The following is an 18,195-nucleotide window of genomic DNA, read 5'->3' as shown; positions in this document are numbered from 1 at the left end:
TTATTTCTATCTCGCTCCCTTATCACATGGACCCTATTTGTTTTACTTCTCTATCTCTCCCTACTCCAAAAAATTTTAAAAGTCCGTAAAAACTTAAGTAATGCAACTTAAATAAAATAAAAAACTGTAGAAAATAAATAAAGGACACTAAACTTTACCCTGAAAGCATGTACACTACTCATATGTGAGATAACTAGATAAGGTGTCATTTGTTTGTTTGTGTTTTATATTGACACAAAGAAATGGGAAAAGTATCAAAATTGAAATGGAGAAGAATATTCCTATCATATTCATTTAATTTGAGATTCCAGGTATATGATCTTCATTGAAACTCATAGGATCGGATCTAGTAGATATATTAGACATACAAAATATATTGTTTTAATTATAAATATAAAAAAGTGTGTCACCATGGCTAAGTAGATATAAGTATTATTTACAAAAGGAAGGTTTAATCCTTAGCTTATTACAGAATTTTTTTGGTTCAAGATTCGCCACTAACTCTAAGTCAATTTGGTTCAAGCCACTAACTCTAAGTCAATTCATTACTAGTCATGGAATCACTACTAGTCAACAACTAGTCATTTGTAATAATTTGTAACTAGTTGTTTGTCATTATACTAAGTATCTAAGCTTTGTCATACATGTTAACAATGTGATGCATGAGCCATTGAAATGAAACCAGATATTTTTTTTATCGCAAAGGATTTGCTTCTGTGAGAGGTTTTTCCTCAAAATATCCAATTATTGCTAGACCCACATATTCGTTTGATCCCTTGTAGTATCCTACAATCTTTACAAAAAAGAAAAAGGAAAAAAAGAAGAAGAGACTAAATGTGTCACATTTTGTCCAGCCGTGTTTGTCATCTTCAAAATATTAGGGGTATCTCTTTTCGGGAGGAAAACTCTAAACAATTGAACTACCCCTCGCTCTCAGATTTTTAGTATACAGGAAAATGATTTTTCCATGTTGTACTTCCTAAAAAACCACAATATTACTTTGTTAAGCATTCGAGGTTACATTTTTCTTATTGTATAACTCCATTATTTTTGGACTACAAGTAAATTATTAATGTGTTTATTAATTGATCATTCATTCAAATTGAAAAAAAAACTTATACCATATGAAGTTATAATAAATTACTACTCCGTAGTATGTCTTTTATTATGAAAATGGGCAAATGTTTTAAATTCTCCATATAATATCTTCCGACTTGCAGCTGTAGCTCATCTTGTGTTATTTATTACGGAGTACTTTGTATAAGTCTCCGTGTGATTTATTTATCAATAATTGCAATGTATCTCTGTATTAAGCTTTAATTTTTTAAAAAATGAATGAATAACTTATAAGATTCCCTTAAACCTAAATTATAAATTTGATATATTGCGTGCATGATTTACTCTTCGAATTTGTTTAAACAATCGTAGTCGTCATATATTCAGTTATATATAAAATATTAATTAATTCATTTTAAAAACATGTATCTCACTATTTGTGATATATAAACACCATATCAAACAAATACTTATTTATCAATGTTTTCAATCAGTCGTAATTAAGTACAGTAGTAATGTCTTTTTCAATAATAAAGATTCCTTAAATACTTAATCGTATATGTAGTATGATACATTTGAGTAGTACAAATTCATGCGCATGGATGATGGATGAGAATGAGATAATAGAGATTTATGGAGTACTTTTTAACCAAGTAAGGTTGATAGAGATGGTACAGTAGGGAGAGCTTGCCTTCCTTCATAGTTCATACTCCATAAATTAATTACTTCTTCCGTTTCTTTATTAGATAATAGATATCCATTTTTAGCTTTTATTACTCATAAAATAAAAAGAAGTAGATATCTAATTAAGGGACGGGGGAGTATTTCGTAGAACATACCTTTGTCAATTAATTAAGTAGTATGGAGTACTTTTTAACCGAGTAATTTTAAAACAATTAATAGTTTGATCATGTACAAATTACACGAGCTAAAAAAAAGTGTAAGTACTTAATTAATTACTTCGTAAAACATACCATTGTCAATTAATTAAGTACGCGTAAAGTAAATTTAATGCGCATAAAGTTAATTTACTGGGTTTTTGTTACTGATTTAACAGATAGAAAATCTATCGAAGTTCAAATTGATTTTATCTATTTTAAGTTATTAGACTTCAAACCAAGACTAACTAATCACACGTTTCTGATTTGATTTTATATTAATTTAATTTAAATTGTAATGAATTAATGATTAATCCATCATGGAGACAAATGAGTTTGGATAAACGGCTGGGCTGATTGACCAAGAATATAATTAATTAAAGGCGTTAAAATCAACAAGACGCATTGAATTTTTGATAGATAATAAAAGAATGGTGTGAACAAAACTTAAGAAGCCACGTACCTTATGCTTACGCTATCAATCAAATTAAGAATACTTATGTTCTTATTTAGTCAATTAGTTGCATCATCTCAAGTTTTAAAAATACTATTGCATATCTTATAAATAAATTATTTTGTACATATTATTTATATACGAGTATTATCATATACAAATATATAAAGCACAAGAAACAAGATGAATAAAAAAACTATTAACAAATACGAATTATATGTATCGTGATGAATCCAATCAAACATTATTAAGCATATACAAGTACTTCTTATTTCTTAGTTTAAATCAACAAGTGAAATTAGTAAATAGTTTAAAAGTTCACAAATGGCTAGCCACATAGTGTATGTGACCACTTCACAATAAGACAATTAATTAAGTAATGGGGTTACAGTAATGAGCAAATAGGGTTACTTTAACGTATGTTATTTACTTAAATGAAAAAAAAGGGGTCACTCGATCTCTTACATAGATAGAATTATTCTTTTGATTTTTAAGACATAAAAATAAAGGTTACTCGAATGAATAAATAGGGTTACTTATTTCTAAAATAGTTAATACTACTCATGTAATTATTTGAAGTTATTTTAATGGACAAAATGAGGAACTCTTATGAAAAAATAGGGTTACTCATCATATTTATAAATAAGAATATAATTGATATAAAATTAAAATAACCATAATAGATAACTTTTTTTTTATCAATAATTTTTTCTTCAATAAAACGATTTAATATGAAAACGGAGTTTCAAATTCGCAAAATAAGTCCAATTAGTGTAAAAGTTTTAATGAATTGATATAAAACAAAAATAACAATTATAGATAAATTTTTTTTATTAATAAAAGTTTTCTTCAGTAAAACGGTTTAATATGAAAACGGAGTTCCAAATTCGCAAAATAAGTCCAATTAGTGTCATTTATATATACTCCGTATTGGATCATACCTTTTGTGGTTGTGCTCATTATGTTGTTTCCATCAAATTTCGTTAGTGCTTCCACTAGTCAACGGAACGTCATATTTGACGTTGACTTTTTAGGAAAATAATCATATTAGGTGACCTGAGTTACTTCATGACAATTAAATAATTGTTATTCTACAGTGACCCTACAATAAATTATACTCAGTTCATTTTAATAATACTAACAATTAACATCATTTTTAACTCATGTATATACAGAGTATGTAAATTATATCGTCTACTTGAGAGCATTACGTTACACTTGTCCATACAAAATATCCGTGAGTGTAGAATAGTGTAATTCTTCTTGGAGGAGGCTTTCTCATTAAATCAATATATATAGGGTTTACAACCTAATCATGAGAATAACCTAAAATACACAAGATATATTTACAGAATATTTACGAGATAATATTAACATATTATCTAACACACCCCCGCAGTCGAAGCGGGAGGAGGTCGAATGCTAAGACTGTCTCTGAAATCTAAGAACAGTTGGCGAGGTAAACCTTTCGTGAAAATATCTGCGTACTGATATGAGGACGGAACATGTAAAACCTTGACCTCGCCAAGAGCGACCTTGTCACGTACAAAGTGTATGTCCATCTCAATGTGTTTGGTACGTTGGTGTTGTACCGGATTAGAAGATAAGTATACGGCAGAAATATTATCACAATAAACCATGGATGCCCGTCTAATAGGGCAATGTAACTAGTAGTAAATTCCGAAGCCAACATAATTCAGAAACAACATTAGCGACACCTCTATATTCTGCTTCGGCACTTGATTTGGACAATGTAGCTTGTCGTTTTGCAGACCATGAGACCAGATTATCACCCAAATAAACACAATACCCTGAAGTGGATCGTCGAGTGTCCGGGCAGCTGCCCCAATCGGCATCTGTATAAGAAATAAGTCTCGTAGGCGCAGAACGGTATAAATGTAGTCTATGATCAGAAGTGCCTTTTATATATCTGATAATACGCTTAAGAGCGTTAAAGTGAGGTTCCCTAGGAGCATGCATGAATATACAAACCTGCTGAACGGCATAAGCAATGTCAGGTCTTGTGAAAGTGAGGTACTGAAGCGCACCTGCAAGGCTCCTGTAGAGAGAGGGATCCTGCACTGGCTCACCGTTATGAGCACTAAGCTTCGACTTAGTATCGACAGGAGTAACAACCGGTTTGCAATTGTCCATCTTGGCCCTGTGAATAATTTCCTCTGCGTACTTACTCTGACAAAGAATCATAGAGTCCTTCGTTCGGGTGACAGAAATACCCAAAAAGTAACTCAACTTCCCTAAATCAGTCATGGAGAATTCATACTTGAGGAGAGCAATAATATCACTCTTGAGTTGTTCTGAGGAAGCTGTAAGCACAATGTCATCAACATAGAGCAAGAGATATGCAACATGAGTACCATGTCGCAAAATAAAGAGGGAATTATCACTTTTACTGCAAACAAAACCAAACTGCATCAGATAATTAGCAAACCGTTGATACCAAGCCCGTGGGGCTTGTTTGAGACCGTAAAGAGATCTATTGAGCCGACAAACATAAGTGGGAGCTTTGGGATCTACAAATCCCGGTGGTTGATGCATATAAACAGTTTCTTTGAGATCACCATGAAGAAACACATTTTTAACATCAAGCTGATGAATAGGCCAGTCCCTACCCATAGCAATACTCAAAACAGTACGAATAGTCGCCGGTTTCACTACGGGACTAAATGTCTCATCACAATCCACACCAACCTGTTGAGACTTGCCATTCACAACAAGTCTTGCTTTATGTCTCTCCAAATCTCCATTTTCCCTATATTTGTGTTTAAATAACCACATACACCGAATAATATTCACCCCTTCCGGTCTTGGAACAAGATTCCAAGTATGTTGTTTAGTAAGAGCATTAAATTCCTCATTCATGGCGGCATTCCAATTATGATCAAGCATGGCAATTTTCGGATTTTTAGGCAAAGGTGAAATGTCGGGAATTGTCACATGAGCTTGATATTTTGGATTAGGCTTGAATATTCCACACTTAGCACGAGTGGCCATGGAGTGTGAAGGTTGAGGATTGGGCTGATTTTGTGGAGTTTGTTGGATCGGGGTTGGGGATGGAAGAGAGCCGAATTGGATTGATGGTGAAACAAGGGAGTTAGGTGGGCTAGGAGAGGAAAAATGGGGGCTGGACAGTGGGCTCCGCAAGGGGCCTGCGGTTGGAGATGGTGAGCCGCAACCCACTTGCGGAGTGTACTGTAAGTCCACGACAGCTTGTGGCATTATAGGGTTTGTGGGATTAGTGAGATTTGGGCTTGGGCCTTGTGTTTGAGTGGAGTTTGTGCTTTGTGGAAGTTGGCAGTAATGTTTTAGCAACGAATTGGAATTGTCACTATAATCCAAAAACTCATAATCACTTTGTTTAAATTGTTGAATGTTAGAGAAAGGGAAATAATCTTCAACAAATGTCACATGACGGGAAATGATTATTTTATTGGAAGATAAATCATAGCACAAATAACCACGATGATTGGAATGGAAACCCAAGAAGACACATGGGGTGGACCGAGGGGCGAGCTTATTAAGAGCCGTAGCACTAAGGTTAGGGTAGCAAAGACAACCAAAAGTGCGAAGATGATCATAAGTGGGGCACCTACGATAAAGAACCTCGGTGGGGGTTTTATTTTGTATGGTTGTGGAAGGAAGAATATTAAGTATGTAGACAACCATAGACACGGAATAAACCCAAAAAGACGGTGGAAGAGAGGCATGAAAAAGAAGAGTACGAGACATATTATTAATTGTGCGAATGATTATTTCGGCTTTGCCATTTTGAAAAGAGGTATTTGAAGGAGTTATGTGTTCGATAAGTGCAATTACTAGATATATCAAGGATCACTATTATGGAGATAATAAGTTCATTCTATAGGGTCGTTAATGTTTGGTGCTAGATATGACAATTGATCTTTGGGCTAGCTTAATGGCCCAAAGCCTTATAGAATGGATCCTACAAGGTCACACATAAGAGTATTGGGTTAAACAAGTTAGAGGCCCATTATTGGGCCTCATGAGTTCATGACATACCACATTGATATTTGGGCTTGGATAATTAGAAGAGTCTAATGGGTTTTGGACTTGACATGGTTTTATTTCTAGATATGATCTATAAATATAAACCATGCCTAGGGTTGCAAGATAGAACAATTGACATACATTAAATAGTCACACAAGCAACCAAGCATCCCAAAACCCTAATTTTCTCTCTCTCTATTCGGCCCTCACTCTCTAACCTCGCTGTCCGTACGACTCTCCTTTGTGGGCGGCGCGTGTGGTGGCGGTGTGGTGTGTTCATGGCTCGGATCTCCGTTGAAGGTTGACTGAAGCGTTCAGTCACAACTAACTAGCATTAGTGGAGGTTTAATCCGTGCTCGTGGACTAAGTAGAGGAATCACACGTGGGGTTCTTGTTCTCCTTATTGTTCTTGCTCGATCACTTGTGCAATCACGCTTCAAAGGTATTATTCTTACTCTTTATGTGTTATTCATGAGATCCTTGGTTAGGTGCTATATGAATATGATTCATGATTATTTCCGCTGCGTAGTACCTATAGTCCCCTACAGTATTTGGGCAAGAGAATCGAAAAACTATGCCATTATTCACACAAAATTTTCGAAAGGGTGAATTATCAAATTCACGACCATTGTCACTTTGAAAAGTTTTAATGTCCCTTTCGAATTGAATTCGAATATATGCTCGGAAATTAATTAATGTATCATAGACTTGGGACTTATATTTAATAGGAAACACCCAAAGAAAATGAGAGAAATCATCAAGTAAGACCAAATAATATTTGTGACCCAATTTGCTAGAAATAGGAGATGTCCATAAATCCATATGAATAATATCAAAAGGGGAAAAAGTAATAGAAGTAGAGGGCTTAAAAGGAAGTCGTACATGTTTTCCTAAAGGACATGAATAGCAAAATTGAGAACTATTTCTCTTATTACAGCGAATATAATTGTTTTTCCTAAGAAAATCAAAAACAGGATCGCCGGGGTGTCCAAGTCTATGATGCCAGGTTGAAGGAGAGATTGCAGCTAGAGATAGATGACTATTGTCATTTGATGCGGAAATTGATGAGAAAGGATAGAGGTCCCCCACACTATTGCACCTCGCTAGAATTGTCCCCGAATGAAGGTCCTTCACAGAAAAACCAAGAGGGTCAAACTCAACAGACACAGAATTGTCACAAGTGAATTTTCTAACAGAAATTAAATTTTTAATTATGTTAGGGACAAAAAGGACATTCTTGAGATTGAAAGGTGGATTTGGTGTAGGGGTAGTGGAATTGCCATAACCATGAACCGGAATGCGTTTTCCATCACCAACTAAAATAAATTGAGGAATGCTCAAATTAAACAAATTAGAAAGTTTACCCAAGTCACGAGTCATGTGAGAAGAGGCCCCCGTATCCATGTACCATCCATTGTCAGCGGACTGAAGACTCATGGAGCTGTAGGCTGTGGGAGTCATTAGTTGACCATAACTGGGCTGAGCATCATAAGCTTGCTGCTGAGGAGGCCGCGGGCCCAATATAGAGGGACTGGACCCGCGATACTGCTGCTGGGCCGGACTGGTAGGAAACGGGCAGGGTGGTGAAGCCCACTGCCCGTTTGGAAGCTGCTTCCAAAAAGGTTGCCCATCCCATTGGGGTGCTTGTTGTTGTTGGGCCTGCCATTGTGGGCCAGATTGTTGTTGCTGCTGGTTATTGTTATTGTTCCCCCGACCCTTTCCACGACCTTTAGGCTTGTTATTGGTTCCACGACCACACCCCCTTCCACGGCTTGCACCACCACCACGCTGATCGGCCGCCGGCTGCTGGGAACTGGGGTGTGACCCGACAGTATTGGACTGGGCTTGACTGGATTGGGCCACCAAAGCTTGTTGGCCCGATTCTTCTTGTTTCTTTTGCCGAGTTTCTTCGAGGAGAAACATGGAGCGTGCTTTGTTGAAGCTTGGAGTGGGTTCAGTTTAATTGGGAGATGATGGCTGCCACGGTGTCGTATTCGCCTTTGGTGAGACCCGAAATAAGTTGTATAAACATCTTTCGATCGGAGACCGGACAATCAACGTTAGCAAGTTGATCCGCAAGAACTTTGATTTGTTGACAATAATTCGACATGTTAGCAAATTGTTCAAGTTTTGTGGTGGAAAGTTGTTCCTCCAAATACACTGCCCTAGTATGCTTATTATCATGAAACAGTTCTTCGAGTCGGGTCCATAATTCTTGAGCCGTAGCACCCGGTTTCATGATAGTGTTAACAAGGTCTTTGGAAATAGTGCTATATATCCATTGTTTAACAATTGCATCCAATCTCTTCCACGTTGCATCATCAACATCCGTTGGACGCTTAACCTTTGCATCAATATGATCAGTAACATTGTAGGCACAAGCATGGATTTGGAAAAGTTCAACCCACGTAGCATATTGAGCGTCCGCGTGATCGAGAGTCACGGGCATGAGTGCTTTGATGTTGTTGACGGCGAATGCTGGGTGGAGAGGGGTGTTTTTGGGAGGTGGAGGAGGGGGAGGAGGGGTAAGATCATCACCGGCCATGAGGGGCAGAAGGTACGGGTAGGTGAAGAGGCACGGCTATGGAGGTCCAAGAGATCGAATTAGGGTTTGGAGAAAGGAAAGAAAGAAAAACCCTAAGAGGAATCTAATACCATGTAGAATAGTGTAATTCTCCTTGGAGGAGGCTTTCTCATTAAATCAATATATATAGGGTTTACAACCTAATCATGAGAATAACCTAAAATACACAAGATATATTTTACAGAATATTTACGAGATAATATTAACATATTATCTAACAGTGAGTTTAATTCGAATCACTCACTAACCAACACATGACGGGCATGATATGGGATTCATGAACATCGTCATGATCGTACTCCTAGTATGTTAACATCTAGCTGTTTCATGGCAAACCAATTATATAAAATAAAAAGGTGAAATGTACAAAAGCTATAAAAAAAAAGTAAGGCAAAGTGAAATAAAAAAAAAAAAAGATGAGAGGAAAAAAAAGAAAAGACAGTATTTGCTTAATTGTGAATTGGACTCACTATTTTTTTTTCCATCTATCACTATCTATCTTTTTCTCTTAGTTGGGTTTTGATGTATATTATCCTGCTAAAGCTAAACAACAAAGTTAGAGAAATTATCCAAAGTTATCAAGAGTTAATCAGTTGGGATATTAGATATTATTATTGTGGTTATATTATTTCGTTGAAAGTTATATATTTGCATTATATATTATTATATTTCTTAGTCATGCATGTCTAACACTTAATCTATAGTTTAAAAACTTCAGCATATATTTCACTCCGAAATTAACTTGTGGCAATAAGCAGTGTACGAATATTGTCTTGGGTGATAATCCAACATGAGAGAATTTTGTAGTTTTGTAACTTGAATTGATGTAAAATTTATCATATTTGCTGAGTGTATATTTATTATTATTATGTATTCTAAACGTGTGCTAAGAAATTTTCCAAATGCTACGAAAGCGAGCCTCTCCTTTCATCTCCTCTCCTCTCCTCCTCTCTTTTAGGATTTCTCCAAAATCTTGGCCATTTAGGTCGGAAATAGTCTAATTTCTTCGGAAATTAGACTATTTTTGACCATTTTCCTTTAATTTTATTTAGTTTTGCAATTTGAATTTCAATACATCTACACAAGTAGTGTAGATATTCGTCCGTCTCCCTATGGTGGAGTGTCTCCGATCCCTATGGTGGAGTCGTTAGTTTTCATTAGTTTAGTTGTTTGTTTTTGTTTAGGGTTTGTTTGTGTATTAGGGTTCATCAAAAAAGTAATCATCTTTTGCCCTATTGCCAGTTTTTTGGTAAAGATTTGTTCGGGATCGCAACGGTTGTAAAATTTTCAAATATGTTCAGGCGAATCAGATGAAAATGATCCTTACGGCTACAACAAATCGTTAGACCGTCTCTCCGAAAAGGCTGTATATTCAAGCAATGTGTGCGAGAGATGTACCACAGTGCAAGATCTTTTCAACGATCGTAGCTATGATGAAGGAAAACCTAATTTGATTCAATTTTATGTATTTGTTAATTTAGATTTCATTTGTAGATGACGGATGACTTTTTATTAATGAATTGATTTGTTTTTTAAAAAAATAAATTCTAAACTTGTGCTCCGTATCATATTACTACATTAAAAGTGTTGATCCAATGAAATTTAACTTAAATCTACTAATATAATAAAATAACTTAATTTAGTATATTCGAACTACGAGCTCTACACAAAGAAAGTTAGACACACCATATATTTTAAAAACTAATCAAGAAATTTACGTTCATACTTTTAATAGCTAATTAATCATTACTCAAGTATTGTTTAAAATAACAATAGCGTATAGAAATTCATAATTTTGCCTAATTAAAATCAATATAATTACATCGATATAATTTTGCCTAATTACAATTTTTTGTGGCTAGAGGGAGGGTTCGTTAATCGTTACAGTGAAAGTGTGGTTGGGACAAATCACTCGATCCACTCCGCGATTTGTAAGTCCAGCAATCACGACCACTAATGGTGAGAATTGAACGTCTTATAATGTTTTGCTTGAGACTAAAAAAGGGATGAAAGAAAAAATTGAAGAAAATGAGAATTTTTTGGATAAATTTTGGTTATTACATGGGCTATTGATTTTTGGGCTTTGTTGTGAGTTTTGTCACAAATTCACGTATCGTGTCATTAACCACCATACAAGGTACGAGACTTGGATATTTCATTAATAAATTGTCCTGAAATTTTTTTTATAGTGTTGATGTAACAAATATCATATGAATCTTATCACTAAAAATTCTATATTAAAGTTTTCAATTGGTAACTAGACAATGAAAAAAAAAACTACATACTGAATGATTGATCATTAGGTGTTACATTATTACACGCAACTATACAAAACTTAGCTTTCAATAACTTGGGTAAAACTAAAGTTACTTAGTAATTAGTAGTGGCTAGCAAAATCTTAAAATATGACTTATTATTTGGTCTGATATATACATATGGATATACTTGGTACAATAAAACGTGCTAATAGAGTAATAGTTGCCTAAATTATTCATTTTGCAAAATTAACGAACTTATCATCAACTTGATTGACCAACTTTACGTCAACAGAGGAGAAAAAAAAAAAAACCAATCAGCAACGTCGCTATTATCAATTTATCAGCTTCGCGTGGGTGACGCCAACATAAGAAAATTTGTACACATTTTACAAACATCTTTTAATCCTCGCTCATTCTTTTAAAAATTACGTATTTTGTAGGGCATGTTTGGACATTTAAACATTTTAAATCTATAATTGTTACTCGTACATAATATACAAGATTTGACGTCACTCAATAATTTTTAATACTTGTAATTGTAGGAAATGTGTCCCCGACTCTCGTGCAATTACTAATATAATATGGATCGTATTATGGAGATAATAAATTCGTTTAGTTGGGTCGTCTTTACGTCTTGTTAGAGACCAATATTGATCATTGGGTTAAACCAATGCCAACTAAATGGATCCTATGAGGTCACACGTTACAGTGTTAGGTCGGACATGAATACCGGGTCCAAAAGTTGGGCTTAGTGAATGACTGGCCATAAGGAGTAAGATAGGAATAAGTCTTGCCCTAATTAGATAATATGATTATATATAATAAAGGGCTTTGGGAAAAATAGAACAGACGTTCATCTCTCCAAAAGAAACAACGTAATATTTTTCCCTTCCTCTCTCTCTACAACTGGTTAGAAGTTCTCCATAGAAGAGGAGATTAATTCTCTCCCGTCCAACTAGCACTGGTGGAGGTTCGATCTACGCTTGTGGACCAATATTAGAGGAGCAACAACTGGGGCTCTATTCTCCGCAAGAAGGTAGAAGAAAGCTTGGGAATTCACGCATCAAAGGTTAATTCTAAACTATTATGTGATCCTTTATTTGTATATGCATGAGATCCTGTTTAGGTGCGTATGAATAAGATTCATGAAATTCCGCTAAGAGTACCTAAAACCCTACAGTGGTATCAGTTAGCCCCTTGCATATAATTTATTGGTCACAATAATATGATTATTTTGATTTATTTATGTTACTTTTAATTTGATTAAGGGGAGGAATTGAATTATGGATCGAATAACCCAATTAAAATATGATTTTGATTGATTGTAATTGATTAAATGAAGATTTAATTGCTCAAATTTTTTTTATTAACCCTAGCCGAATTTTTTAGCCCTAAATGCATTAATTAATTTTCTGATTTTTGTTGTGTTATGAACCCTAATTTTGAAAATTAATGTGTTAATTTCATATTATTTGATTTAATTTCTCATACTTAAAAGGTTTTTAGTGTGATAAATTAATTCATGTAAAAGATTTTTATATGAATTAGAAATCAAATTTTATCAAAAGCCCTATATTATTTAAAATGGAGATTTTAGATTAATTTTCTGAAATTATGCATAAAGGAGTTTATGTTTAATTTAATTAGATCACCAAATTGGAAAGTATGCTATGTGATTTATTATATGGCAATTGTATATTATATATGATATATTATTATTGCTATAAATGACTAGTATGGCCCAAAGTTTAAATTAGAAAATACGATATGCGTATCGTTGTGTATTTTTGTAATTTAAATACGATTTGCGTATCGTTAAGTATTTTTGTAATTTATTTTAATTATGAATTAGTTTAATTATTTAAATACTTAATTAATCCAAAGAATAGCCCAAGATAAGAAGGCCCATGATAAAAAATGGATGGAGATCCATGAAGAGTTCAAGGAGGTGCCTAATCAAGCTTAGTTCTTAGGATTAGGGGTCATACTAGCTCATATTTAATTTTATTCATTTTATTATTATTTCTAAAATGTTTATAAAGTTATTGAATGTTGTTATCAAATGCGCTAGAGTTCACTGATTTATAACAACATAATAAACTTAAGTCCCACAAATATTGAGGCTCGCTTTTCCAAATATAAAGTACTTATTAAACCCTTGATTAATAGTAATGGGTCATGCCTCCGCAGGGCATTATTATTAATCTTGGGAGGTAAGGTGAAATTGCGAATTTTGCACACTTAATTTGGTCATCCTCAACAAAATCATCAAAAGCGTTTTGGATTTTGAAGCAAGGGGATAATTGAACATGTGATGTTATCTATCCAACCAAGAATTACAAGAAGTTGTAGTTAGTAAAGGAGTTTACTTACCTTGAAAATGTAACCTTAAGGAAGGGCCTCCGTCCGCTTAATGCTACATAGGGATAGGATCTTGGAATCACGTTATTCATGAAGGGACACAAAATGAATATAGTGTAAAGTAGCTAAAATGATTTCAATGGATGTTTGAATCATAAACTACTTCGATAAACATAGTTGAATTTTGTAATTATTTGCAAATATTATGTCTTTATTGATTAATTTTCGTGTTATGAATATCTCCTCAATTGAAAGAAATATTGAGAAACGTTCTCAAAACTAAAAGAGTATCCGTAAACCATTATCCAAGCTTTGTTAAAAGGGTTTTAAAGGCTAAAAGGAGTGTTAAAAACCTATTTAATAATATCACATGTCTAATGATAGCTTCAAGAAATTAAAAAGTTTGAATAATTGAATGGCTCCACCATTGACTCATTTTGAAAACGTTTCAAGTGATTGGACTCGATGGAGAGGTACAAGACCTCTAAAGACAACATGAGTACTACTCACATGAAGAACCCAGTATTTTTCCTTGATCAATATGATTGAACATGGTGAATGACTTGGATTTTCATATTGTCAAATGTTGACTAATTTAAGTGACATCATTCATCACTTATTACATGCGGTGTTAACTACAAGATTAAACTCCAACATGAATTGTGTTGAATTGTTTTGGCAAAATTATGTAAGATGCTTAAAGTAGTTGAGCATAGTATCATTTTGAGCTTGAAAGAAATGTTCTAGATGGTTCAAATGAGAAAGGGTTAAGAAGGATGGGGACTACAATAAAAGCCAAAGGATAAAGAAAAGACAAATAAGTTGTCAATTCTTAATCACTAGGCTACTAAATTGTCAAGTGCTATTATGAATAACAAATGTTTAAATTGAGGACTGGGTCCAAGATATTGAAAACTACCCCATAAAGTATAGTTGGAAGGTAAAGAATGGAAATGTTCCACATCAAGTAGTTATAGAAATTGATTTAGCAAAAAAGCTAGTTATTTGACATGTGATGTCAAGATTAACTCTCTTGTTGAATAATGAGGTTGAGTTAAAGAGTTGAAACTTGGAAAAGGGAAAAGTAAATCTACAATGTGAGAAACAAATGTTGTTTTACATGTATGACTTTACATTTCACTTAACTATATATAATTTAGCATCGACATAAATAATCGTTATTATATTCTTGCTATAATCAAAACATCATTCCATTGCAGTTACCACTGAATGTCAAAGATTCAAAGCATCGAACAAATGTTATTTTGTGCTTAGTTGAATCAAGGGATGTTTTGAAATGCTAAATAGGTTAACGAGTTCTATATGTTAGATATAGATGAACCATTTCTATGTATGAATCACTTCTAGAAATGTCAATTTGATCAAAATACGAATAGAATTGCATACGGAAGCTCCGAGGGGATGGACTTCTAACATCATAAGATTATGAATCCATTGATGCATGCAAATCTTATTGTAGTTTGATGATTGAAAAGTTTATCTTTTGGAGAAAAGGTGACGTGAACACATGGTTGAATACATAACGATGTAATTAAGAAACCTAAGGTTCAAAGACTAGAGATGAACATGGACACTTCATTTGAATATGATCACACATGCTTACATGAAGCATGAATCTGAAGATTTTGAAGGAGTTCAATAAGGTTCAAAAGAAGAATAAAAGAGACTTGGCAAACATTGCGATATGATCGTAACAGTTTACTTTTGAGTCAAATTGTTGACTTGGAAAAAATTCAAAAGCATTTATGATGTGATCGTAGTGATGAGCATTTGAGCCAAAACTTGATGATCATCCCAAGGATTGTAAAATTAGTTTACAACCTACTCCACTAAAATAAAATGTTTTTCAAATGGAGGAATTAAACTATATAAGATATTGCATAATTCATGATGAACTGTACCTATCTTCCAAACAATAGTTCTAAGGATACACTTTTAAAATGAGCGTTTTACACTAATTAGGACTGCGTCAAATCACAATGTAGATAAGACATCATATAAGATATGGATAAGAGAAGTTCTTATTTTGTTTTTCTACAAATTTAAGAATAAGAAACTTGTATTAAATTATTTAATGCAATGTTGAATTCTAAAGCTTAGTACAAGGGTACTACAACCACGAAATGTTTTGAGGGCAAATTGTTTGTTGCTCTAAATTGGTGCCTTTTTGAAAAAAGGTGTCATTTCTAAAAGGCAAGTGGAAGTAATTCTCGAAAAGGTCAAGAAGAGCAACATACCCTATGCTAAAAGACCCTTTTTCATAAGGCAAGTGGGAGTATAAGTCTCGAAGGTGTTCGAGATAAGGCAAGTGGGAGTATAAGTCTCGAAGGTGTTCGAAAGAACCAACAAATGAGCATGATTCACACCATGTTAAAAAACAACAACACGTGGTCTCATTAATGTAATGGGATACGTAACCATGTGTCAAGGGCCACATTCGATGTATACCCTTCTTATGTTGTTCTTCATTGAAAATAAGTTTTCACTTGTTGCGCATAAACCCACAAAGTCTAGTAAATCTAAGCCAGAGAAATAAGTTCGATGGTTAAGAAATTCTAAAATATTGATTTTTGAATGTAAGATTTGACGAGTCACAAAATAGCTTAGTACAATGAAAATCTGAAATGGTTTCCATGTCTGAAAAATTGAGTGTGAGACACTTGGTTGATTTGCATGAATTGGGAGAGAACTATTGAATGCAAAGAGTAGACAAGGAAGGAAAAATGTTTTCCAAGCATTGATTAGTCACTAAAGGATTTAACGAATTCATAGTATTGACTATGGTGAAATCTTTCGTTGCTAATATTGCTTATATCTATTCAGACTCTTCTAGTGATTTCAACTCTATGTGATATAATTGATGGAGTTCAAAACACTTTCCTGAAATTGTTCATGAAAGGGAATGTGTATGTGATACACACATTAACGTTTTGAAGAACCAGGAAGTCCTAGAAATGCATGTAAGTTTCATAAGTCCATTAGTGGATTGAAATAAGCATCATGGAGCAAAATCTTCGATTTACTAAGTTAATCAAATTGGTTGATAGTCTTATAAATGAAGAAGCATGTACATACAAGAAGTTTAGTGGGAGCTATGTAGTCTTCTTGGTTTTGTATGTAGATGACATACTTCTTACAAGATACGATGTTTCCATACTTGAATTGGTCAAGTAATGGCTAATGAATTGTTATTGTATGAAAGACCTTGAAGGTTTAAATGAGTACATCTTGGGAATCAAGATTTATTGAGATTGGTCTTGGAAGAGGATTGAACTTCATTGAGAAACTTATATAGATGAGGTTCTCTCTATGTTCAAGCATTAAAACTCCAAAGGAGGTTTCACTCCCATGTGGCATAACACATTGCTTATCGAGACTCAGTGCAAAGCAAAGACAGATGAGATTTAGCGAATGAGTGACATTCCTTGTGCAATTGCAAAGGATTCGTCATAAAGGCTACGCATTATACTCATTAGATGCATGTATGCAATTTTCAAATCGAATTCTGATATGTGATATTGGAAATTATAGAATTAAGAGTTTCCTGAAGTACTTGGAGAAGAACAAAAGGCAACGTCTAAGTATATGGAGATAAACTATCATAAAAGAAAAGGTCGCAAAGTTCATATGGATGAGAATGTCTCAAAATATGTTAACTAAACTATTTCAGAAGCCTAAATATGAAAGTCATATTAGGTTCAATAGAAATTGAACATATTAGATAGTTTTGATTGTGTATTGGACACAGTTGCAAAACTATCAATTATGTTCTCCCTATGTTTATCAATGTGAAACAAAGTTTCATACTTATTTAATCATGGTTTAGTATTAAATAAAATGTCCAATATATTTTATGAATTTCAATGGGTTTGTCAAATGCGTGATTTGATGAATGAAACCCCATAAGTGAACTGAATTCATGGAATATTTAAGTTCCTATTACAAGTCGTTAAACTGGACATAAACGACTTATTAAAAAGGATTAGCATATAAGATTGATTGATAGCGCAGTTTCATGGGCTATGGGAACATAAAGATGTTCAGTCAATTATATGGATTTGTATGGTTGATACAGATCGAACTGACCTACTTAGAAGTTTTGAAAAACTTCGCAATTATGTTAGTGGATTCCTAAGACATGAGTGGAGCACTACTTAGCTCAATGTTTAGTGTAACTTTGATGTTATCAAACGCCATGCCGTAATAGGGGGCTATAAAGGCAACATTCGGGTTATACTAAAAATTGAGTGGGAGTTTTGGTTGCCACAAGATTGAATAGGTCCTCCTATGTTAGATAGGATGGGTGTCTTGGCATCTTGAAGAGTATGGATTGGAAATGCATGGCCGTGCTCAAATGGATTACTAGATAATCATTTGTTTAGCAATTTGAACTCGGATTTCAAGAAATAATTTGAACTCTAGTATGGATGACATAGAGATGTAATCATACTATCAAATTGGACACTAAGAGACTTAAGGAATTTGAAGATTGCACGCTTGTCTCAGACAAGTGGGAGATCGTAGGAAATGTGTCCTCGACTCTCGTGCAATTACTAA

At 34.0% G+C, this 18,195-nt stretch overlaps 2 protein-coding genes across 2 annotated transcripts; both read right to left on the bottom strand.

The window, feature by feature from the left end:
- Positions 1 to 7,221: 7,221 nt before the first annotated feature.
- LOC110709007 (protein PRRC2A-like) lies at positions 7,222 to 9,632 on the bottom strand. Its single transcript, XM_021887236.1, has 2 exons — positions 7,779 to 9,632; positions 7,222 to 7,542 (listed from the first exon to the last, which is right to left on the bottom strand). The coding sequence occupies exons 1-2, from the start codon at positions 8,335 to 8,337 to the stop codon at positions 7,505 to 7,507; spliced, it is 597 nt and encodes a 198-aa protein (XP_021742928.1). The 5' UTR covers positions 8,338 to 9,632; the 3' UTR covers positions 7,222 to 7,504.
- Positions 8,369 to 8,959, bottom strand: LOC110708944. Its single transcript, XM_021887171.1, has one exon. It carries the CDS (start codon positions 8,957 to 8,959, stop codon positions 8,369 to 8,371), a length of 591 nt encoding a protein of 196 aa, XP_021742863.1.
- Positions 9,633 to 18,195: the final 8,563 nt, after the last annotated feature.

This window comes from Chenopodium quinoa, unplaced genomic scaffold, assembly GCF_001683475.1.
Source record: "Chenopodium quinoa cultivar QQ74 unplaced genomic scaffold, ASM168347v1, whole genome shotgun sequence".
NCBI lineage: Eukaryota > Viridiplantae > Streptophyta > Magnoliopsida > Caryophyllales > Amaranthaceae > Chenopodium > Chenopodium quinoa.
Note: the sequence above shows the minus strand (reverse complement) of the source record. Positions and strands in the feature narration are given on the sequence as shown.